The 26,310-nt window shown below is 40.9% G+C and overlaps 1 protein-coding gene across 1 annotated transcript in view; it reads left to right on the forward strand.

Moving 5' to 3' along the window:
- TENM1 (teneurin transmembrane protein 1) overlaps positions 1-26,310 on the forward strand; it is a 328,347-nt gene that overhangs the window by 200,701 nt on the left and 101,336 nt on the right. The window contains exons 9-12 of the mRNA XM_082770995.1: positions 564-665; positions 1,794-1,988; positions 5,313-5,513; positions 24,894-25,079. Coding sequence (XP_082627121.1) covers positions 564-665; positions 1,794-1,988; positions 5,313-5,513; positions 24,894-25,079 — 684 coding nt within the window. The remainder of the gene's footprint in view (positions 1-563; positions 666-1,793; positions 1,989-5,312; positions 5,514-24,893; positions 25,080-26,310) is intronic.

Raw genomic sequence — 26,310 nt, forward strand, 5'->3', positions numbered from 1 at the left:
AGTTTAAGATCACAATCGAAGGTGTTCTTTTTTTCTTCAAATTTTGTTCTTAGGCCATTATTGCATTGAGTTTCATCACTTTATGAAAGACTTCTTTTCATCTTATTTTACAGAAGTGGAAATCCTACCCTCCCCCAAAGAATTCAATTCACATGGTTCAAACAAATACCATGGAAGACAATTTACTCTATAAATAGGTTTCCAATAAATTGCTTCAACAATAAAAGGAAGTGTTTAAGGTGGACATTTCTCAGCAAATACTTTGGTTCTTGTAGTGCTTTTAATGGTGGTAAATTTTACATGAACACTTACTTTAAAAGCTTTCTGGTGTAATATAAATGATGCACTTGTTATCTCAAAGCTGTCAAGACAAAATCTAATATTTGTAAGCTGCTTGAACAGGAATTTTGTTTTATTCTCCCTATGAATGGAAATGGGCCTTTTTCTGCTTCCACATCTATTTATATGTTGAGATGTGTCCTGCAGAGCGGGGTGAAGATGCCATTCATTTCAAATTCAACAAATTTGTGTTTTTCTTTGTGCACAACTCTCTGAATAAATAGAAGTTCTGGATGACTGCTCTACTAATTGCAATGGGAATGGAGAATGCATCTCAGGGCACTGCCACTGTTTCCCAGGATTCCTTGGTCCCGATTGTGCAAAAGGTAATCTCATATCAGCTAACCTAATGTACAGGACTGGGTTCAAGATTATGGTGTGTGACTGCTGGGCTTACAAAGATTCAAAGTGATTAATGGAGATTAAATTCCTTCTTCCAGGCAGATGGCAAATACAAGTGCAGGCATAGAAAGATTTTTATGCTGTACTTAGTTGAGATGCCTCAACCACTTCTCTCTCCCTGACTTTCAGAATCAAGAGACTTCTCCATCCCAATTTGCACCCATTTTGTGATTTTAAAATATTTTTTAATAAGAGTGTCAGTTGAGTGTAGTGTTTACAGTTATTTAAAAGTGACAATCTTTTTCACTTCAGAATACATCACATCTCAGTAAATGTCAGTAATATGATTTAAATTGGAAAGGGTTAGAAAAGAAAACTAAAGCAACTTAGAGACTAGCAAAAACTAGAGAAACTAGAGGCTAGACTTTTTTTTTTCCTAGAGAAAACTAGAGTTTCTCTAATGAAAACTCGTGTTTTTTTCTAGAGAAAACTAGAGTTTTCTAGCATTTGGGCCAAAATCTTGCTAAAAAGATTATAAGCGAGCTTAATTTTATTAGTATTATCCATCATCCACTGAATATTATATATGGAGGTTCTCATTCTTTTCTGTTGTTTCCTCAGATTTAGGGTTGTCTATATTTTAAGATTGATAAGCTCAGAAATTGGTACTGGATTGTAAAACTAAGCTTCTGCATCACTAGGTTAGATCAGTAATGGCTAAAACTTCAGTAGTGGTAGGTCTGCTTAGAAAAAGAAAAGGGCAGTGTCTTGCTTCAGGTCCCAAGGAACAAATATTAATGTTACAGAAAATGATAAGCAGGCATCACTGTGCAAACTCTCTCCAAAGGCCTGTCAAGGAGAGAAATTTTTGTCTTCCAAGATGTCCCATTTCAGGTCAAAATTAAGGTATGTTAATAAAGCAGGTTGAGGACACTAGGATGCCTGTATTACTGTTGTGCTATCTGGTTCAAAGATTTCAGCCTGTCACAACCTTCAAGTGAAGGATTGGGAGGGCTGGAGTGGAAAAATGATTTTACAGAATGATAAATGCAATAAATGTTAATCTACGTAGGTATGTAAGTACATTAAAAAGGTCAATCTACCTTCTTCAGATTCCTGTCCAGTGCTCTGCAGTGGAAATGGAGAATATGAGAAAGGTCACTGTGTGTGTCGAAATGGGTGGAAAGGACCAGAGTGCGATGTTCCCGAAGAACAGTGTATTGATCCAACCTGCTTTGGCCATGGCACCTGTATCATGGGAGTCTGCATCTGTGTGCCTGGGTACAAAGGAGAGATCTGTGAGGAAGGTTTGTGAAGTTTCCCTCTTTATGGTTAGGGGAGGTGGGGGAAGGGGGTTAGCCTTTAATCTCCTAACCTTTTTTTAAGGTAGTTAGGAGCTCACATGGATGTGAGAAACTTACTGTGAAGCAATACTGCTTTTCAAGCACCTTTTAAAGCCTCATGGAAAGGAATGTTAAGATAGAAACTATTCAATGATAAAGGCATTCAGATCTCAGTGACAGTCAGTGGGAGTTGATCACATAATTTCCGAGATTCACATTTTTATTCTAAAAGATTAGAAGTATTTAACATTGGCTAATAAGAATATCTAGTAATATCAGTAGGGCAGTCCTTTGAAATGCTGAGTTTCTTGTGCAGTCTTTCAGTTTCCTCCCTCTGCTGAATCTCAATGGCAAGAGCCAGGAGGAATTTTTTGCCTTTCAGCATGCAGTGGCTTCTCAGTACTCCAAGGAAAAATTTATCAGCATGCAAGGATTCCCTTTCTGGGGGCAGGTTGTGAGACCATCCTGATTCTTCCCTGCTTTTCTTCTCTCAGACCCCAGACATGTTTTTTCAGGAAGAGTGGCTGGCATCACCAGGCATCATCTGGCATCATGCCAGAAACCTCAGTCATTTAAGTGTGCACCATCAAAGACTCTTTCACTTGGCCAAAAGCTAATGGTAAGACAGTCAGAAGATCATCTAAACAAAATAAGATCTAGGATTTCTCTGAAGTAATCAGCAGAGCGTAATCATCTCTTCCCTTTCTTCATTCTGTTGCATCTTAGATTTTTCTGTGAAGAATGTACAGACTATATGAAGCCACGAGAGCAGCAAACAGTTTCAATTTAGCAGAGCATGCTGTGTAATTCTGTTGTCAATATGTCATTTTTACTGTGAGCCTATATTCAGGGTACTAAACCACCATCCTTTAAAGCTTGCCTAATAAAAAGTGGGAAATTACAAGAACAAGTAATTGTACTTCAGCTGCTTATAATACCAATGCGTCTCTGCCCTCATCTACAGAAAGAAACAGTTGTTATTTGGCTGCTAGCATTTCTGAGGTAGCTCATCAGCTACGGCTTTCTTCCCCTGTGCATAGGCTCGGAAAGCAGAGCAGTTCTTCATGCTTGCCCTGATTTGATGATTTTTCAGTAGTCCCCTTAGCCTGAAGCTAGTGCCAGCATATATTGTGCTTTGTGCTATATAGGTTTTAGGTAATTCTTCTGAGTAGCACACAAAGGAAGCTCTTATGTGGCCTGAATTCTCTAATCAGAAAAATGCCCAGGATGGATTTGGTGGATTTGACATATCTGATATGTTTCTTAAAGGGAGGATCAAGAGAATGTTTCTTACGTTCTCAGCTGTTGGTAGTTTCAGAAATGGACAAAAACAAGAAAACCCAAATGAGAAAAAGCAAGTAATACACAGATTTCCTCACTGAGGCCATGATACTGAACAAGCGTGGAGCTGGTGAGAAGCTGACTGCCATTTACAGTTACTTTGCTTGTTGGGATAATGTGGTCCTGCAAAATGGTTGAAAAAATAATTGAGATAAATGTACTCAGACAGCTATTGAAGCTAAGAGCATGAAAACGATTTTTTTTAAAGTAGTATTTAAACTTTAAAAAAATAAGTGGAATCATAGAAATAGGGTGAATGAAACAACCCTGTACAGAGGATTTTTATTGTAATAGTGTGTGCAATGACACAAATGCTCAGTTTACTGTATTGTGCAATGTAACTTGTACACTACTGGAAGCAATTCTGTCAGGGATTGGATTGGAATTACATTATTGTGTGCAAATATAAGTTTAATATTATAGCCATACCTGTATTAACACAGCAGACAGTAACAGATGCACTATCCAGGGAACACCAGTAGCTATAGGTATTCGCTGCTATGGGCATCCTTTGAATTCATCCTGTCAGATTATCATTTGTAAAAGAAGTGTTGCTTTTTGACCTGTTTGTGGAGTCACTCAGTTTTCAAAGATCGACAAAATCAAGAGCTGTCTTTCAGGATAAGAGGAAATTGCCAAGTATTTTGTCCTGTGCTTAGCAAGATACACTTTGTCCAGAAACACTGATTCCTCTTTTTCAGACTTACATTGTGCTGTGCACAAGCCTGGAAGGCTGAAAAAGATAGAAAATAAATCTTGAAATAAAATCTTGAACTGGTGGCATAGCAGCTCAAAGATAAAGCATCTCTTCTTTATTCTTAGGTCAAAAGGTGCTGTAAACTGGATGCTCTTAATCTCTAAGTCTGAAGTATTTAGTCTTCTGTTACTGAAACAGAGAACATCTCTTCATTTGTGTAACACAGAACACCATTTCTTAAGTTTACAATTTAATTACTAACTCAGTACTTGGGCTAATACTTAAAAAAAAAATCATACAAGAACTTCCAAAGTGCATTTTTAACATTAGTTTGAAGCACGATCTAACACGAATAGGCTTTTGGCTAATTGTTTTGCATACTCAAACACCCCACAAATTACTCTCCAGCTCTGCAGTCTTACTGAAGCCCCCAGAGAAGGCAGGCTGTGTTCTCCTCAAAGTCTGTCTTGTTAAAGAAATGCTGGATCTTGATGAAGGAATATACTGATTATGCAGGACTAACCATCTGATTTAAATTCTTCTACAGAGCTCCTGAATTTTTCACTAAGAAGAGTTTAATCCAAATTGAGAATAAATTTAGCTCTTTGTCTGTTTGCAAATTGTTCATCAGTACGTTATGACTTCTATGAATCTGTTCATTATCTGCAATTGCCCAGCACATACTTTTTATGAGTGTATGAGATTTCTTTACAGTGAGTATTCAGAGACTCATGATTCAGGGCTTAGTGGATGACCTTTTTTTTTTGTATCAGGTTCCCAGCTGTAGTGATAGTTTTGCAGAGAAACATGAAAGAATAAATCTTTTCCCAGATGTGAATAAAGCATAAAGCACAAATAACTGAATGGAAACACAATGCACAGTTGTAGAAATTTAATTGTTAATTGCTCCAGTTCTTTCCCAGCTCTGCTACTGAAACACAAACTTCCCTAAGATCAATAGACCTGTCCAGGGAATCTGCTTTTTAACAGTTAGACAATATCCAAGATAAGTATAATCATATGATCTCCACCAGTCTATGCATTTGCTTTTTGTCTTGTTTTTAGTTTATAATTTTGCAGAGATGTTAGCATGGACTATTTTTCCATGTGCATTTGTTAACATCATTTCAGTTGGAGTATTTGCACAAAAATCACCAAATTAATCTGAATCCCTGATGCTGTATGTCACTAGGAAACCCCTGCAAGGCTGGAAACTTAATGCTCTAAACTGTGTATTCACTGCTTTCCAGAGGACTGCTTGGATCCAATGTGCTCGGGCCACGGTGTCTGTGTTCAAGGGGAATGCCACTGCTCCGCGGGCTGGGGCGGTGTGAACTGCGAGACGTCGCTGCCAGTCTGCCAGGAGCAGTGCTCAGGGCACGGTACGTTCCTCCTGGATGCAGGACTCTGCAGCTGTGAGCCACAGTGGACAGGTTCAGACTGCTCAACAGGTATGCTGGAGATTTTCCTTTTTCAAAAAGCCTATTAAAAGCTTAGGCTTTCTGTTTGGCTTGTGAAAGTAGTTATTATTGCTGTGCTGGTGTTAATTTGAAAAACAACATAGGGATGAAGCAGGGGTGCTATGGCATCACAGTCCCCTTTATTTGGAGATATACCTATCGGTTTGGCAGCAGCTGTTTTCTGTTGACAAGGATAAAATGGCTTTTTCTTTGCAACAAGAATGCTGACTGCCTGATGTGTGACAGCAAGAACGGTAGTCCTGCAAGTGTGCAAGTAGCTCCTAGCTTCGACTGAAGTTAAGCAGGATTCTTTCATGAGATGTTGAGCATTTATCAGGATCATTCATGGAGGGAACCCACAACTCTGAGAGAGACTGGGAGGATATAAAAAAAATCCAGTGACTCATGAGTAAGAAACCTCTGTCAAAAATATTTAAACAGGAATGGCCAACCATTCTCTCATGCTGAGATAAAAAATCTGTTCTTTCTTAGAGGACCATCAAAGTTTAATCCCACTGAATTTGATTAAGAGTTGAAATGGATTTTTTATGTGCTTTGTACATTTACATTTCGTTTTCTTGAAATGAGTGCACTCAGGACATTTTACTCTGTAATAGAGCATATCATTACTAAAGTACATACTACCTTTTTTTCTTCTGAAGCTCACTAAATGAGAATCTCAGATGATGAGTTACACATCCGTGTACAAAGTAGATCCAAGTGACAGATTTGCTGAATACTGTGAAATACAACTAGTGGTCCAAGTCACCAGTTTTTCTTAGAAATCATCATTCAAAGGAACACTTGTACCAGTGTAAATTTCCTTTTAGATATTTAAAATCCATAATTATAATCACCTCATGCCAACATTTTAAGCAACAAAATATTGACCTGCTGATAATTTTGAGTGTTTATTACAAAGACCCTGTATTCATTCCCTACTCCAAAATTAAAACCTGTAATTTCAGTCTGATACTGTTAGATATGGTACTGCTTTAATAAGAACTGACTTTGTACTGGCTTTCAGCAGAACCTCACTTACTTGCATTTTTATCATGTATTTTATTATTTGTTAAAAATATTCCCTAAAGGACAGTAGTACAGTAGTACTTCCATTGATGAAGCAAATAATTAGGAAAGGTGCTAGCAATTTACTAGTTGTTTTTCCCTTAAAAAATATGGAAATTAATTCTGTTCTAGTATGAAGTTACTGTAGCTCAAAGAGAGCTGTTAAACTCCAACAGTTCTGTCAAGTCAGCTGCATGGGGCAATTAGATACTAAGTAAGGGAACAAAGATAAAATAAATAACTGTGATAAAGAAACTTTTATCTTGTGTGCTGGGATCACAGTTCTCATGTTTGTCTTACTTTCAAAGCTGTTTTGATGAAGTCTTTGAAGAAAAATGACTTCTTTTTCCTTACCTGCACCAACCAATGGGGAAAATACCCCTCTGCATGCATACTGTCTTCTGCGTTATCAGAGAAGGGTGGTTTCATGACCACAGGCAGGCATGCTCATGTCTCTCATACTATCTTGTTCATCAGTTCCCTCACACAGTTTTAGTTTATTACTATTTTAGGCGTCCTATGGCAACTCACACAACAAGCCCTGGGGTGGGCATGTTCACGTGGGGATCACAGCCTACCAGGGCTTCTGGAGTCAGGAGCACCTGGGGAGCACAGAGCCCCTCTGGGGGACACACAGCTACCTCTGCACCTCCACGGGCAGCCCTAGGGACCATGGGGTGTCAGTCCAGGAGGTGCAGAGCAGGGCGGCCTCACATGGCCAGTTCAGACAGCCATTGCTGTATGCTCTCAAGGAGCTCCAGTCATGGTGTCCACCCAGCAGAAAGCGTCCTCTGTGTCCCCTGTGCCCACAGGAGCCAATGCAACTGTCCAGACAGAGCTCCTGAGGGGACAGGTGACCGTCTAGGCCTCGGGTCACGGCATGCCTGACTTTTCTGTCAGTGTCTGAGGGCAGCAGTGAGCACACCTGGAGGAGGTGCACCCAGGCACAATAGCTGCTCAGCCTCGTGGCAGAGCTCCATGCAGAGGCAAGTTGGTTTAAGTGTGTCATGGAACCTGAGAAGATGAGCTGGTGGAGTTGTACTCTGCCGTCCCTGGGACAGGGTGTCACCCAGTCATGACACACGACACAGAGGGTCCCCTGCCCTCTCACCAACAGGCAGAAGGCAGTGACTGAAGAGTTGGTGGGAAATGGAGACAGATTTGTGTTCAGAGCAACAGGCCTAACCCTTCCCGGCCTGCCTCACCGTCCCAGGTACCCCTGTAAAATGTACCCCTGTGGTCAGTCAAACAGTGATGCAGATGATGATCTGTGTTGGAGGCATCAAAAAATGTTTGGTCGGCCTAACCCTCACATCACAACCACTTCTGCTGAGATAAAAAAGGTGAGTTACTGTCATCAGTGACTCTTCTGAGGGAAGTAGAGGGCCTGATATGTCAACCAGACCCACTTGTATAGGGAATTTTGCTGCCTCCTCGGAACCCTGATAAAAAATCTTACAAGAAAACTTGCTAGCCTGGTACTGCCCCCACGTTCTTACCCATTATTTTTTCATCTAGGCAGTGATGAAGCTGGGACAAGAAGTCAGAGGGTGATCAAAAGAGACTTCAGGGCAAAATAATATAGTAGAATGGAAGACTGATAGTACGCTATTTTAATCTCACCAGCAAATCAGTATAGTCAACTTACTACTTACTGTCTGTGGGTCTATGTTGCTTTATTTATAGACTGTCATCCAAAATCCCTTGATGTTAATGAGTCATTTCCCTTTGAGGGAAATAGGAGTATGTTTCAGAAAGACAAAATCAAGCTTGTGAATACTGACTGTTCATTGTCAGGTAGAAGAGGGAAACTGGCAAATTGAAGATGCATCATAAACGAACTGAAGAAAAAAACTCACCCTCTGTTCTCAGATCTGTGACAGAGCTGATCCCTCTGACATCCTGTCCTGTATTCATTTCTCTGGACTCTTCAGCCAAAGTAGGCCAGTTTCTGTCCTCCAGGACATTTGTCATCATTCCACTGAATCCATTTATACTGCTGAAGCAACCTAATTATGATCAGGAAAAGAATACTGGCAGTTCTAAGTCACAGAAACATTCATCCTAAAATGATTATATGTAGATGGTATATATTTAGCATATCTATTTTTGGTTAAGCTCTCTAGCAAGATCGGTGGTAATTTTACAAAGGGTAAAAATGGATCAGCAGCCTCTTCCTTCAGTATCTTGCAAAGCATAAAACCTCTTTAAAACTGAAATACTTTGAAAAATGCAAAATGTTGTAATTGTTGTAAATTGATATGTGCAGAGTGGAGTAATTTAAAAATCATTAGAAGTATGCATTTTTTAAAGTGAAGTGCTTCAGAAAGAAATGAAGGCATAATACAGTGTGTTAATATAGTTCAAGACATCTCAAATTGATTTCAAAATTAAACATCAAAAACTGCAACTTGAAAAAATAATTAGGTAAAACCATTTCATCGCAATCAGAAAACTCTTCAGGTTTAGGAAATTGCAAATTATGGGTGTCAGTCATTCTGATTTGCCAAGGACAAGGGTATTCACTACAACTCACAGTAGTGAAAGTATCCTTGAAATTTCTTCCATATGTGATGTAACCTATGCTACATTTTCTGTAGACTGTTTCTGTAGACTTTTCCATGTTGGCACTTTTACTCCCTATTTCTGACAAATCTCAAGAACTTTTAAATTACGCTATAACCATCCTTTGTTGTTGTGTTCTGAAGAAATGATGGACTTACTTGATTTCATCTATCTGTCCTCTTTCTTTAATTTGTGAGGAGCTTTGATTATTACTGCTCAGCTAATTAAAAGGATGATTGAAGTTTCTCCTGATGTATGTTGTTTGACATTGTAGAAAGACTCTTCTTACTACTGTATATTTCATTTAAAACAAAAAAGTGATGTGTGACTAGTTTGATTTGTATCTCCTGTAGAGTTGCAAGAGTTTGCAAAAAGATGTCTGGTGAGCAAGATTTCTATTAAAAACTTAGTAGTTAGTGATTGGAACATCTAATATGTGTTACTAGAGAATTTAAAACATGAGAAATTTAAGGCAGTGAAGAAGCACTCCAGTAAAAATTAATTCTCCTACATGTTGAAATCAGTCCAGTGGGAACCAGAAAGACCTGATGTAGTCATGTATTGATTTAAGAAATAGGATAAGTCAAGGGTATGAGAGATACAGTGCGGAAGCCTGGGTTGTTTTTCAAATGATTGCTGCTTATTTTGCAGATATGCCAGAAATAATGGCTCTTTCCTTCCCTTTTCCCTCTTGAAAATTAAGATCCTTCATGTATTGTTATCTGCACCTTGTGCAGCAATTACTGGAAATGTTCCTCATTCAAATGTAAACATAATTTACTTAAATCAAGTTTGTGAATCCTGGTCTGTCCACAAGCAGGTATTATTTATTCCCCTGGGTGGCATCCCCAGACCTAAGTCTGGATTCTCCTATTCCAGGAGCTCTTCCCTTATCCAGGACCAAGGTATGTGAACAGTTGTGGCAATAACAAGGGCCCTGTCTGTCCTCCCTTTTAGGTAGTTGGCAGAGCTTTTCCTCTCTGTGTTTAACATAGCAACTATATAGGTAGTCCATTGTGCGCAAGAAATTTCAACCTCAGTATGTTTTGTGCTAGGCTTAATCCAGTAGATCTGTTTTGAGGGTAACACTGATTAGGAGCTATAGACAACAACTTTGTAAGGGTCTTGTGGACTGTGAAACTAGAGAGATTGAAACAAGGCTGTATAATCTTAGTTAGGTGTTCATCTAGTAGGAAAACATGGAAAATATGTGGGATTTTAGTAGCAGTTCAAGTGCCAAAGTGTTTTAAGCATATCCAGATTGAGGTAAACTGAGCAAAAATTTTGGATTTAGACACTTAAAGTTGTAGTTAGGTGCCTGCATCCTTTTGTGCATCGCATATTTATCACCTACGTGGTAGTCCATCTAATACAAAAATCTATTTTGTAGTAAAACAACTGACAGGATATCATATGGGAAGGACTTATGAGAACACTATGCAAGCAAATATCAAGATGGAGATTATGAATATGAAAGAATCATGCTCCACAAAAACTTTTATAAAGTAAGGAAGTTGTAGGAAGCTTCTGCTGCTGCTGTATATGCTATAGCGGAGGGAAAATAAAAAGGCCTAGGTGGACAAGAGAGCACTATCTCTTATAAAATCTTCAACTTTTGACTTGCTAAGCCAAGTCCAGTGATTAAACTGACAAGTTACCAATGCCACTAGCATTGAAAGAAAGGAGCTCGTAGCAGGAGACAGCTTCTCTTCTTCACAGCTGGAAAACCACAGATGGGATTTACTAGAGCAAGAGCACAAAAACACACCAGGACAGCTAGAGTTTTTGTCCTTCAGTGAATTTCAGAACGTTTATTATGCAAAATGTGTTGCATAGGTCCCTGAAAAGCAGGTATTTAAAATGTTTTTTTTTATTGTCATGGTAAGAGTTCTACAAAAATAGATGCTGCATTTCAATACACTTATCCAGCAGACTTTCTGTAAGTTTAATTTACCTTTGAAAATAAAAAATTGCTATTGATAGAAGTAAAAATTATGGAAACCTTCTTTTCTCCTGCATATTGCATTTTTAAGCTTTTTGATTGTGTAGATTGTTGCAAGGTTAATATATGTAGACGTCTAAGGAATTCCTGGTCTCTGCCCTCTTTAAGCAAGGATTTTTCACAGAATCACAGAATCACAGAATTTCTAGGTTGGAAGAGACCTCAAGATCATCGAGTCCAACCTCTGACCTAACACTAACAGTCCCCACTAAACCATATCCCTAAGCTCTACATCTAAACGTCTTTTAAAGACTTCCAGGGATGGTGACTCCACCACTTCCCTGGGCAGCCCATTCCAATGCCTCACAACCCTCTCAGTAAAGAAGTTCTTCCTAACATCCAGCCTAAAACTCCCCTGGCGCAACTTTAGCCCATTCCCCCTCGTCCTGTCATCAGGCACGTGGGAGAATAGACCAACCCCCACCTCACTACAGCCTCCTTTAAGGTATCTGTAAAGAGCAATAAAGTCACCCCTGAGCCTCCTCTTCTCCAGGCTGAACAAGCCCAGCTCCCTCAGCCGCTCCTTGTAGGACTTGTTCTCCAGGCCCCTCACCAGCTTCGTTGCCCTTCTCTGTACCCACTCAAGCACCTCGATGTCCTTCTTGTAGCGAGGGGCCCAAAACTGAACACAGTACTCGAGGTGCGGCCTCACCAGAGCCGAGTACAGGGGGACGATCACCTCCCTAGCCCTGCTGGTCACACTGTTCCTGATACAAGCCAGGATGCCGTTGGCCTTCTTGGCCACCTGAGCACACTGCTGGCTCATATTCAGCTGACTATCCACCATCACTCCCAGGTCCTTCTCTGCCTGGCAGCTCTCCAACCACTCATCTCCCAGCCTGTAGCTCTGCTTGGGGTTATTGCGCCCCAGGTGCAGGACCCAGCACTTGGCCTTGTTAAACTTCATGCAGTTGACCTCAGCCCATCAGTGCAGCCTATCCAGATCCTCCTGTAGAGCCTTCCTATCCTCAAGCAGATCGACACACGCACTTAGCTTGGTGTCATCTGCAAACTTACTGAGGGTGCACTCAATGCCCTCGTCCAGATCATCGATGAAGATATTAAAGAGGACCGGCCGCAGCACCGAGCCCTGGGGAACGCCACTAGTGACTGGCCTCCAACTGGATTTGACTCCATTCACCACATCTCTTTGGGCCCAACTATCCAGCCAGTTTCTAACCCAACGAAGCGTGCGCCAGTCCAAGCCAAGAGCAGACAGTTTCTTGAGGAGAATGCTGTGGGAGACGGTGTCAAAAGCCTTGCTGAAGTCAAGGTAGACCACATCCACAGCCTTTCCCTCATCCACCCAGCATGTCACTTTGTCACAGAAGGAGATCAGGTTCGTCAAGCAGGACCTGCCTTTCATAAATCCATGCTGACTGGGCCTGATCACCTGCTTCCTCTGCAAGTGCTGCGTGATGACTCTCAAGAGGATCTGCTCCATGAGCTTCCCTGGCACTGAGGTCAAACTGACAGGCCTATAGTTTCCCAGGTCTGCCCTCCGGCCCTTCTTGTAGATGGGCATCACGTTTGCTAGCTGCCAGTCAACTGGGACCTCCCCCGATAGCCAGGACTGCTGATAAATGATGGAAAGTGGCTTGGCCAGCTCCTCTGCCAGTTCTCTCAGTACCCTTGGGTGGATCCCATCTGGCCCCATCAACTTGTGCACATCCAAGTGCTGTAGCAGGTCACCAACCATTTCTTCGTGGATAGTGAGGGCCACATCCTGCTCCCCATTCCTTTCCACCAGCTCAGGGTACTGGGTATCCAGAGAATAACCGGTTTTGCCGCTAAAGACTGAGGCGAAGAAGGCATTAAGTACCTCCGCCTTTTCCTCATCTCTTGTAACTAAGTTTCCCCCCGCATCCAGTAAAGGATGGAGATTCTCCTTAGTCCTCCTTTTTGTGTTGATGTATTTATAAAAACATTTTTTGTTATCTTTAACGGCAGTAGCCAGATTGAGCTCCAGATGAGCTTTGGCCTTCCTAATTTTGTCCCTGCACAGCCTCGCTACATCCTTATAGTCCTCCCTAGTGGCCTGCCCACTTTTCCAAAGATTATAAACCCTCTTTTTTCTCCTAAGATCAAGCCACAATTCTCTGTTGAGCCAGGCTGGTCTTCTTCCCCGCCAGCTCGTCTTTGGGCACGTGGGGACAGACCATTCCTGCGCCATTAAGATTTCCCTCTTGAAGAGCGCCCAGCCTTCCTGGACCCCTCTGCCCTTCAGAACCGCCTCCCAAGGGATTCTACCAACTAGCGTCCTGAGCAGCTCAAAGTCAGCCCTCCGAAAGTCCAATACAGCGGTTTTACTGGTCCCCTTCCTGGCCTCGCCAAGAATAGCGAACTCCACTATTTCGTGGTCACTCTGCCCAAGACAGCTCCCGACAATCACATCCTCCAGCAGTCCTTCTCTGTTTGTGAAGAGAAGGTCTAGCGGGGCACCACCCCTGGTAGGTTCACTAACCAGCTGCGTCAGGAAGTTATCTTCCATGCTCTCCAGAAACCTCCTAGACTGCTTTCTGAGGGCTGTGTTGTGCTTCCAGGATATGTCAGGGAAGTTGAAGTCCCCCACGAGTACAAGCGCTGAAGATTTCGTAACTTCTGTCAGTTGCCTGTAGAACTCCTCATCCGTCTCCTCATCCTGGTTTGGCGGTCTATAGCAGACCCCGACCAGGATACTAGCCTTGTTGTCCCTGCCGATCCTAACCCAAAGGGACTCGACCTTGTCATTCCCAGCCTTGAGTTCTACAACATCGAAAGACTCTCTAATATAGAGAGCCACACCACCACCCCTTCTGTGCTGCCTGTCCCTTCTGAAGAGCTTATAGCCAGGCATTGCAGCACTCCAGTCATGAGACTGGTCCCACCACGTTTCCGTGCTGGCAACCAAGTCGTAGCCTGCCTGCTGCACGATGGCTTCCAGCTCCTCCTGTTTGTTATCCATGCTGCGTGCATTGGTGTAGATGCACTTCAGCTGGGCCATTACCTTATCCTTCGGCCTTGCCATTGTTCCCCCTGGCACAGCCCCAACAATCCTTGCTTCAGCCCCATCCCCCTTCTTACCTAGTTTAAAGCCCTCTCAATGAGCCCTGCCAGCTCCTGGCCCAGGATCCTTTTTCCCCTAAAAGATAGGGACCCGTCTGGGGCCATCAGGCCAGGTGCTGAGTAAAGTGCCCCATGGTCAAAAAACCCAAGATTTCTGCGTTGGCACCCGCCCCAGAGCCACGTGTTTAACAGGTGGGCTTTCTGTGTCCTCTCTGTACCCCTCCCTGCCACCGTAGGGGTGGATGAAAGCACCACCTGCACTCCCGCTCCATCCACTAACCATCCCAGCCCCCTAAAGTCTCGTTTGATAGCCTTCAGGCTTCTCTCTTCAATGTTGTCACTGCCCGCCTGGACTATCAAAAGAGGATAATAATCAGAGGGGCGTACCAGGTTGGGAAGCTTCCTGGCAACGTCCCTGACCCTGGCCCCAGGGAGGCAGCAGACTTCCCTACGGGTAGAGTCAGGCCGACAAATAGGGCCCTCTGTTCCCCTGAGAATAGAGTCTCCAACAACAATAACCCTTCTGTCTTTCTTGGTGGAGGCAGTCCTGAGGCGTGGAATCGACCTCCTCGCCCTAGGCATCCTCCTGGGAACACTTGCTACCTCTTCCTCAGCTACTGGTCTGTCGAGCTCCAGGGCCTCAAACCTGTTGTGTAAGGGCACCTGGGAAGGTGGGGCCGGAAGGGGAGGGCATTTTACTTAAATGTTTAGGCTCAAGTAACACTTTTTAAATAAAATTAGGCTTGCTGTAATTATGCAAGACCCTTTTAGGGCTCTAAACTCCTTTTAGGAGTTTTTTTAGCAAAAACTCCTTGTGTATTGTAGCTGCAGCATACCTTCAGGCACGTTGCTCTTCAATTTAGGAAGCTCTGGCAATTTTACAAACAGATTATTAAAATGTTATCTGTGACCTTGTGATCCAAAATCATTTTCTGATGGACAGCAGAAAACAGATTGTTCACAGGATACATTTTATTTTCAGCTCCATCTCTGGTCACCCGTGCTCCTCACTACCAAACAGCCAGGCTGTGCACCTGGCAGCTGTGCTGAGCAAGGAGCAGCAGTGGAGGGGCCACTTCCCTTGGAGCTCCTCATGCCTGGGGATGACGGGGCTGCCTCAGCAAAGATGTGTTTGCATGGGCAAGGAGGAAAGTGGGAGAAGTGATGAGTTAGTGAAAAATACGTATAGCACAGAGGGGAGAGCTAAATAATGAAAGCCACTCTTACAGTTCTTAATATCTACAAAGCACTACTGCAGTTGTGCCAGGGATGCTGAGTAGGAAGGCAGCTCTCCCTTAAGATCCACGGTTACCCGCACAGTGTGCTGCTTCTTCCTGGTGCCTGAAAAATGCAAGTCATGAGCTGCATCTTCACTTTAGCAGCAACAAAGCAGAACAGCAGCTGCCAGATGCATGTTGCTATTTCTGTTTGTGATGCTGACACAGAGGAAGTTACAGTTTATTTGCTGGAAGCTGCTTCATCTCTGCACTCATCTTCACAAACACGGCAATGAACATAGAATTGTCTCCTCTTTGCCCATGTAACTAGGGTTGATAGTAAGTTGTTGAGCACTGTATGACTTGTGCTAATTGAGGCTGCATTCCCAGCTTCTGTTGGAAGGACTTGGTACATTTGGCTATTAAATATGCCCAAGAAACTCTTCATTTGTGCTAAAAATAAAGGAGGCAATTCCAGCCTCTTCAGTTGATTTTTATTTGTGATTGTGAAACTGAGGTGCTGCTCAGAAGCTGGTAATGGCCTTTGATTTTTCCTCTTAATCTTTTACTGTGGTACAAATTGTTTGTTGGGAACACAATATTCCTATATTCCTAAGACTTGTTTTACTCAATCTATTATTTCTGTCTGTTGATAAAATCTGGCTCTTCACTGAAAAAAAAAAAAAAAAAAAAAAGTTGTGAAAATGAATGCATGGCCTTTTGAAAACACCCATCCTGACATATAGATTTCAATTCTTCAAACCATTGTCCCCTTTCCTTCATGGGGCCAGCTCTGTGTCTGGTTTGGTCAACAAGGCTGTGCTGCTTTTGGGCTGCCATTGCCTTTACACAGGTGTATCAGGATAGATGTTTCTGCAATATATTGAGAAATAGGATCAGTGCCGAACCTTTTGGAGGTATTATAAGTAAAATATATCTTCATTGCTGAAGTCAGTAGATACCCCTACTATACAGAACACATGGCCTGGGTGAGGCAAGCACTCACTGGGGCAATTTTGTGAATTGACTCATATTCCAAGGTTGGCCAGTAAGCCAGTGAATTAAAGATGGTGCCTTCTCTTTGCAAACAGTGCTTAAATAAATCATTACTACTTCACTGAATATTACTAATCAAATTTACTATTAAATAATTGTGGAAACTTTATGCCATGAGCAGAGACACATTTTGTGTTAATACTTCTGTGCATCACGAAAGACCTGGTGCTTGTATAAAGATGTACCCTGATCCACTCGGGCAATCTTATGAACCTTTGCTGAAATTAGCTGTCTCAAAATCTGTGTTTTCATTTGGTGCTGTGCCTGTGAAGAAGCTTTATTAAATGTACCTACTGAGCTATCTCTTTGCTCATTTCCTTTTTCCCTACAAAACCATTTGGTTGCTCTCCATATTTCTCATCGTTATCGTATATTGCCTTGTGCCCATCCTGTTTCTTATCAGTCCTTCACTTACGCTTATTTCCCTATACAACTGCTTTATGGCCCAAGGAACTGGGGATTGCATTTTCCTCTGTGAGTGGACACAAAGGCAAAGCTTTCATAGCCTTCATCTCATTCATTATTGCTCAGGATAGATCGTTCTGGACTGCTTTTTCTTACTAGTCTCCTAGTGTCAAGGTGACATTGTGAGGCATTTCCTTTTGTGGTTCTCAGTATGTTGCAAAGGATCTCAGAGCTTATTAGTCAGAGTATGATTCTCCAGTGACGACTGTAATTTTGCTGCTTTACAACATGTACAAGTTGAAGTCAAATAGTGGAGACAAATTATAAAACAGGACTAAAATTGACAAGGAAACATTTACTTGGGAAACAGGGTATTAAAAAAAAAGAGTGCTGGTCAGAGTACTGTGTGGTTCTCCTCACCCTTGTGTCAGTCTAATCTGCCTTGCTATTAGGTTGCACTTCTCTTCATTTATTTTAAACATTTCCCACAAAGGCTTTATCTGACCTACCAACCTGTATCATCTCTAAGGAGGAGACAGGTTCTGCAGCTTAAGCCTCCTTTGTGTCAAGCACAGCGTAATTGTATTCTGCTTTACGCCAATACTGTGGCTGGGTAAACAGAGATATACCCAGTGGCAAATGAGTAATTCTTTTCAGGAGTATCAATTTGGCTCCCTGAAATGAAATATCTGTTAGTGTGTTTACCATTACCAGTCCAGATTCATAAGATTGTATTGATTAGATTTTTGCACTGTAAAAATACCATTTTTAACCACAGTGAAATCAATAAAGGGTGAGGTTTTCTATGTATACAAATTGGATTTGGATCAGGAAGAAAATATTCTTCATCAGATGAAAAATAAAGCTGAAAAAAAAGAAGTGTGATAAAAGATCCAAGAAAGGGAAAAAGTTTTTCTGCTGTTTCCCCCCTGCCTCTGCTGTAACTGCCTCTTGGACCTTTCTATCTGCTCGCTGATTACTTTTCACAGAAGTAAATTTTCAAGCACATTGAGGATCCCCAGTGTGGAAAAGACACTTTCAGAATAGGTATAATATTATCAGAAGTTATATTACATGGCTTTTTTTTAATCAAATTACATTCATATATTTGGAAGTACACAATAATGCTAATGGCGACATTCATACTCGAAGCCAGAATCGCTATTTATAGAGTACTTCATGCATTACACCCAAGTTCAGTGAGATGATGGTAGGATTATTTCTGGAAAGCAATTAAAACCAGCACTAGATTGATGGCAAAACATCGTGAGTAACAAACAGCGAGGGTATGTCATTTTAGTTCCAGTGGTTTAATTTTGTGTGTTGTGGACTCTGCTAAGAAGATAAGAAAGGGAGTTGGATATCTGTGTAGCAGCATGCCAAAAAGGTTCACTGCATAAAATGTGCAGTGAAAACGTTTAAAATGAAACAATGTGTGGAGAAGTTTAACCTTTGGTAGAAATATGTGAATGTTGTGTGTTAATGTGTTAATAAAACTACTGGAAAGACATATTTTTGCTATTTTGAACTTGATCTGGATTTTCCATAAACTATTAAACTATAAATTATTTCAGATACAGATGTCACAAGTTGGGTAAGGTGAATCTGAATCTTTGTGCCTTTTACTGGGATGGGCACATGTCCAACTTAGTCCAAGAGCAAAATCCTTGGAAATGGTTGTGGAAATGCTTTTGGAGGTGTGTGTGAAAATAAATTCCGTGCAATAGTTTTAGTGTTCATATAATTAATATTAATGTGTTGCTTTGAAGTCACTCAAATAAAATAAATCCAAAATGCACAAATTGCTGGGATATTATGATAATATGATAATTATTATGATATTATGGTAATAATACCCCGGCAATTATTAAAAATTAAATTAAAAAATAAATTAAAAATATTAACCTTTAATATTTAATTCCATTATCAGATGTAAGCATATGATCCATGGAGAAAAGGACAAGAAGTATTGCAGCAAAAAAGTGAAATTTAGATAGAGAAAATATTTGTCAGGGCAGTCTGATGATGGTATGGATTACTCGGTGCTGTTGTAGGTCCTCTGTTGCTGGGAGCTTTTTAAGGGATGCCAGTTATAATTGAATTTGGAAAAAGTATGGGCTAGAGATTATCACATGAAATCCTTTGTAGCACTATCATCTTTAAATTTACATTAAAGTAGGTAAACTGTGCTGTGTGCATAAATACAAGTCAGGACTGTGCGTGTTGGTTTAGTATTCTGACAGCAGAGGCTATTTTTTTGCTACAAACAGTTGTCCATCATTCAGTGATGACCTGTCACACTGATTTTTTTCGATTTTACCAAATTTCACACAAGTTCCTGTGAAGTGTTGATCAGTAGTGTGAAGGACAGGGAGAACATGTAGCAGAAATTGCTCAGGAATGCATGTTTGATGCCTCCTGCACACAGAAACCCCATTTCTGTTTGCTGGAGGAAGCACCTTCTGTGCCATAAAAATAGCATGTTTTCTTATCACAGGTTTGTAAAACTTGGTATCCACATTAAACGTCTGTACTGCACTCTGCCAGGTAACCAGTGAGGACAGCTTTACATTAGGTTTCACTGGAAAAAAATAGCTTGAGTGCCTCTAAAACTTTCAAAACTTGAAATTTTGGGACTTTTTAATGGTGTAAAATTTTATATTAATAAAGTCAGTTGCTGAAAATGAAAGCTGGAACAGAGTTGTCTCCAGGACACAGTAGGAAGGTAATTTAAAAAGCTCAGGAACATTGTTGAAATTATCATGCAAGCTTATTAAATGCAATGTATATTTAAATTGAAAAAACTTTCTTTATTAGGTCTGGATAGGTGATTTTTGCTGCCTCCAGCAGTTAAGCATATTGGGTGAAAGTCATGTTAGATTAATTTCTAATCTTTATGGAAATCCACTTATTAAAAAATGGACAGCAAGGTTATGAATATGATACTTAAGGGTTTAGACAGAACTCACCATTGAATGTGAAAAAAAAGTAAAATGAAAGTGTTTTCATATTTTTTGACCCTTTTGGTTTACATATATTTTTGTATTCATAGCATGATTTTCTGAGTTATTCCTGAAACGTGTTGAATTAACATTAAAATCTTCCCTTATCATTGCAAATTATAAAATATTTAGCTTTAATTTCCCTTTTCATATCACATAAGTAGAAACTTATTATAAAACACGTTTAAAAGAACTCATTGTTGACTTACATAATTAAAATGATGAGTGTGGAGTGAATTTTTAATGCTTTTTCGATTAGCTCAGGAATGATCAACATATTTGTCTCATTCTCAAGAATATGTACAAATAATGCTTCACAGCTCGTATTTGCCTTCTTCCAAGAAAATTAATGAATGTTCAGAATTAGGAACATGTCAGTAAAGATTCCAGACTGCTCGAGTTGAAATTTTTTTAAGTGTCTTATTCATTAATTGATTTAAGTCTGAGGAATCTGAATTTTAGATTTGATAAGGACTATATTTCATGAAAGTCTATAAGAAACTGCAGGGGTCGGCTGAGGCTAGCTACCAGCAGTTTGCCAGCACCTTACTCACAGTCAATCTGCACAGCTGAGATTTATTTAAATAAGGAAATTAACTTTCCAGCTCTACACTTAGAGAACCTGGGTTTGATTGCCAAGTGTGCAGGTACAAAAACTGAAACGTGGCCCTTAATTAGTGTGAATTAGGGTGACTCTGTTGGTTTCATGGGAGCAGAGAAAATTCACAGCTATGGCGGAGCTGGTCTCCAGGCCACAGAGCAGCCTCCAGCCCTCTGCAAGCGCTCAAGATCTGCCTGGAGCTCAGGCAGGCATCAGGCAGGAGTATGTCCCACTAACTGTGGTAAAGAGCAGGAGAGAAGAGAGAAGGCTTTTACACAAGTCCACAAACCTGACCACCAACTGAGGGACTTGCAAATTGTGCACTGCACCATGCACTGTGAGAACTATTGACAATTGATCTAAAAGCCTAAGTAAAGGCTTGCAATACAATATGCCCCAGAGTCCCCTTTACTAATCCAAATTGTAATCTCTTGTCATTTGCCTCCTTCATTACCTTAAATACCTCCCCCTTGCTCTTGTCCTTTGTAGTCTTGTCTGGGGGCATAGCTGTGGCTCTCAGCAGGGCAGTCCCCATTCAAGCTAGTATCTGTACGTCTTCCCTTCCCCTACCTGTGCTGCTCCTCTGATCCCTCAGTGAGTTGATTCAGCTCAGCAAGCTGTCAGGTATTAACCCATAAAAATAAAGTGAATAATTATCTGCCAGTATGATGATATGAATCAGCTCACCACAGTTTCAGATAATAAGTTCCAGACACAGCCCACGGAGCCAGGAGATGGGTGGAGAGGATGGGGAGTGCAATAACTGTTTCCAGAAGAGGTAAAATCTTTGAGTGGCTCAGCTGCTGCACCTACCCATAGCTCAAAGCCATTGCCTTGCTGATCTGACTCCTTGCTGAGCACCCACTGCATTTTGGGGTGCTTCTGAATCCTATAGGGCCAGCTGCTACGCAAAGAGGAAGATGCTCCAATAAGCAGGGCAGTTGCATGATGTCTGATGTCTTATTGTCTGATTTCAATGCTGTCTGAATTTTTACCTCATCAGCTTGTGTTGAAGCCATTTACCTAATTCAAGTTGTTGTTTTGTTTTCTGCATGGTAAATATCCACTCAGTGTCTCATTGTGTCTAGTTTGCTGTAGAAACCCAGACTGGGCTTCTTGGTACAAACACAGATGCTAACGTGACTCCCTACTATTCAGATATTTTTGTACTTGCTTATCTACAGGAGGAACTAAGGAATTCTTTAATTCTTTTGCATTTAAAAACGGAACAACTTGAATTAATAACGCCTTAAAAAAAAAAAAAAAAAACTCAGTTATTTGTATCAGTTGTGAATTAAAGCTGTGTGTACTACCAAGGCATAAATAGAATGATGTTAGGCTTGGTTTCCTTGCTTTGCATGAGAAGTCTGGGGAGAATCTGGGATTTGCTTGGCAGAAGACAGCATTATCACAGTAAACATCACAGTAAAACCTTGTATTAAATCATTGAAAATTGGCCTCGGTGACCATAAAGAATGAGTGGGCTGAGCAGCTGGATGACTAGGGGCACTGAGAAAAGTGTCTGTTCCAAACTAAGAAACTAAACACTTCTTTTTCTTTTTTCTTTTTCCTTTTTTTTTTTTTTTTTTTTTTTCTAATCTGGTGCTTACGGTATATACTGAGTGGTCTAGGTTGTTCTTTGAAGAGAGAGGAAGTCTTTTATCTCCACTTTATTAATCTAATTGAATGCATGGGCTTAAGTAGTGTGTAAACATTTTATTCCTTGTTTGAAGTAGATAAATTAGTCTGAAAACATGGGGAAAACAATGGAAAAGTGTAAAGAAAATGTAAAGTCCATTTCCTTGGATTATAAAATGGAAATGTGCTCAAGGTCTACATCCCCATAGTAGGGATGTGCCTTCATCTCCTCCTGCTGCCATTTCTTTGGTTCCTTTGGATGATGCAGACCAGACTGCTGGGTAGGCAGACAGAGGGAAGGCAGATGTGCATGCCAGGTACAGGAACGTGTTCAGAATTTTCCGCAGCTGGTTCTTTGATTTATATACAGTTAGAGAAGTGGAGGTAGCTGCTTGAGCTGCTGACAAGATCACTTAGTTGCTCCAGTTCAACCTTTCCAGCCTACACTGCCATGAATACACATGTGTGTGCTGATGCCTAGAGTGTTCCCTGGAGTTTTGGCATTGGTTGAACTAAGCCAGTCCCACAACTGCACAACACTAGTAGGCACTCAATCCAGAAGAGTCAAAAAAAAAAAAAAAATCACTACTCCACTTATCCTGGTATAGTATAAGCCACAGAACATTTCTTAAAATCCTCTTAACAATCTATGCCACTTAGAGTAAAATACCAAAAGCTATAATTATAATGAACTACAGGGAGATGAGGAGAGATCAAAGGCATCCCTCTAGCAGTCTAAATCCGTGATGCAGCTGGTAATTTGTTAGATTTAATTCTCAGGAGTTTGCCTCTGCCCTGGGCTGTAAAGGTAAGTCAAAGTAATGCCAGTGGTCCTCTGCCAGGCTGGCCAAGGGGCATGGATTGAGGGGCAGATGTTTCTGTGATCCCAGATCTCATGGGATCGGTTTATTTCCTGATCCTAGGACCAAGAAGCGTTTGAGTGAATTTAATACCAAGGAAGTACCAAAGCAAGTCCTCCTCTGCAGTCCTTTGCCCTCTGAGCACACTCCCAGCTTTCCACGGACCAAACAAGTAACAAAATAAAAAATCAAGCCAAATTATGCAGCAAGGGATAAGAAATCCTGCCCGGTACCTGAAGGCACGTGGCCCAAGACAGGAAGGATTAGATTAATACATGATCAGCAGGTAGCAATCAAGTCTTTCTAGAGTGTAATTCCCCAGCCTCAGCAGAGATTTTTCGTTTGAGGCATCTTTGTAGTGGAGTGTAGCAGACCGGTCTCTTTCCTTGTCTTACATACAAAAGGGCATATAATTTACTCTTTTGTGGGAATAGCAACAGATAATTGTGTTTATCTGGCAATCCCATATAACTCAGGTCCCTGTCTGAATAGTAAAATTAATTATTTTTATGTAGTTGATTATGACTTTCTCAGGCACACTACTTTGCAATTGCTTTCATTGTATTTTATCTCAGGTTCTTTACCACATCTGGAGCTTCTGAAAGTGATTTCGAGTTTGACCCCACTCTGCCAGTTTGTACCTCACAAATCTTTCAATTGCACTCCGTGCATCACTCGGGCTGGTAACAAAAAGAGGGCCCAGGACCTGACTTGAGATAGAGCCCAGGCACATCTGCGCTGTCATGGTGTGGTTCAGTTTCTGTGCTGCTTTCCTCTTTATGTTGAAATGATAAAAATTGATCAGATTTCAATTTCAACTTTAAAAACTTGGCTTGGTATGTTCAGTGACAGCATTTGTCACTACAAATGCTTTTAAGAATGTTTATATACAATAGTTCCAGGATATAAATGATTATTGTTTAAGATCTGTCAAGGGAAAAATCTTTCCACAACTAAATATGTAACACTGACATTTGAAATCAGAGCAGACACAGTTATTTGGCTCACACTTGTACTATCAGCTGCTCTGCGAGAGGAAGAAGGAGGAAATGTTACTGTGGCAGGTTAATTGCAGAATAACAAGCAAGTTCCGTCTCCTGACACTAATTATTCTAAATAAATTCAAACTGCACAGAACTCTTTTATAATGAAGCCATTCTTTTTGCAGAACAACGTTAGTCTAAGTGGAAGTAGAATCGCAATTGGCATATGGTGATGTATTGAAACAATTCAGGACTTTTTTTCCACTTCGCTGTAAGCACTGTTCTGCTCTGCCCAGGTAGGGGAATTGCTCATAGCGCAGTGCAGGAGGTGCTCCTGGCTCCCTGAAACAGCCTCTCGGCCTTCCTAGCAGGTGTCTTGTGACAGTCAGGAAGGAGGAAAAAGACAAAAAAGACCTTGAAAGCTGTCTCAGAACTAGGCAGAGCTGTGGGTGGCCTGCAAGTCGTGATGCTGTATGCTGTCATGGTCATGGGTGCTGGCACCTTCCTGGTGGCTCTTTCTACTGAAAGAGAACTCCATTTTACCACCATTACAGACATTTGAATATCTAAAAGACTGTTTTGCTTTCATGTATTTAGCAGGCCACTCATCCTACTGGTGGTGTTTGAGTTTATAAGAGATTTCAGAAATGAGCCAGTGGGCCCTGGGAATGTGCCACTGATGGTCCGTTTGAGACCTCCCATATGCAAAACTATCATTTGCAGTCCCCAGCCCAAGCAAATAAATGACCTGACAAGTAACTGCTAAAGAAGGATGCAGCCAGATTGTGTAAAGTCTCTACCAGGTGACAAAATCCCGTTTGATCCAGCTGATGATTGGTGTTAATACAGAAGTGATTATATTTCATGCAAAGCGTATTTGCAGTATGAAATTGCTTGTTTCACATTATGTATTTTGTAATCCTCTGCAGAGCTGTGTACCCTGGACTGTGGCAGCCATGGGGTCTGTTCAAGAGGGATATGCCAGTGTGAAGAGGGCTGGGTGGGACCCACCTGCGAGGAGCGCACTTGCCACTCGCACTGTGCTGAGCACGGCCAGTGCAAAGACGGGAAGTGTGAGTGCAGCCCTGGATGGGAAGGGGACCACTGCACCATCGGTAAGGGTTTCGTTTTACCTCTAGAAATAAATTTAATAAAGCCTTAACCAGTTATACAACAATCTGAAAGAGCCACCAGTGTGATTTAAGTCATATTCTGGAAAAACAGAGAGCCAGAGTCGGGAATGGAGTGGCAAATCGGTGGAGCATTCTATTAAGAGGAATTAACATTGAAGAATTAATAATATTTTTTTAAAAAGCACACAAAGTGTGTAACATATCACTGGGTTATGCTCATATAGGAACCTTGAGTCGTGGATGAAAAAGGGAAAAATGTGTAAGAAATAGAAGGTGTGAGGGGATGAAGCTGTTATTCAGCTTAAGTAAGTCTTGCATTAAATCTTTTGCCTTCATGTCTGAGGATTTACATATTTTACGTATTACCAGAGGTGGTTTTTCTATAGCTGGCTTCTAACAATACTCCTAATAAGGTAAAACTTTCAAATCTTTTCAAAAGTCATTTCTCTACTGCACAAATGTAATAGTTATATTTCTAATGAAATGCAACAGTTGTTTTGTTGTGTGTTTTTTTTTTCAAAAATCTAACAGTGTTTCTCTCTAAAGTGACCCACAGCAATATTATTTGTTAATATTTTAATTGCTTATACGCATAGGGTATATAATTTTCAGAAATACGCAGCGTAAGCTTTTAGGCTTGCTTCTTGAATAAAGTAGATTGTTTAATCTTTATCATTTTAAAATAATTAATAATTAAGATAATTAATTTGCCATTCAGGCTCTAGAATTAACAAAGTCATATTTTCTAAATCTAGATTTAGATCTGTGAAGAAGAAATGGCATAATTTTGTAGAGGTTGTGTAAAGCAGATCCAGAAAGAACAAATCTATAATAAGAGAAAAAGAGCTCTTTGTCCCCAAATGTTTTACTCACATTGTAGACTCTGCCATGAGGGGCCCAAGCTGTCCTCTGCATGCTTGTCATCAAATGGAGAACGATCACATTGCACACAGTGTGTTTTGATCACAGTAGTAGGAATAGGTATGACTGCAGTACAAGGGAGACACTTTATGTCTAACCAACAGGTGGCAAGCCATAAGCAAACAGTTTCTGTATTTTCATTTTGATACAGAAGTTCAATCCATCTCAGTTTTGTTCTTTTCTTTTTTAAGCTCACTACTTAGATGCTGTTCGAGGTAAGTTTTTCATATCAGCATTGCAAAAGATTAATGAAAAGCTACAAAAGTATTGGGAATGGAGTGTTTTATCTGTT

Source organism: Aythya marila (assembly GCF_965140915.1).
Source record: "Aythya marila genome assembly, chromosome: 13".
Classification (NCBI taxonomy): Eukaryota; Metazoa; Chordata; class Aves; order Anseriformes; family Anatidae; genus Aythya; species Aythya marila.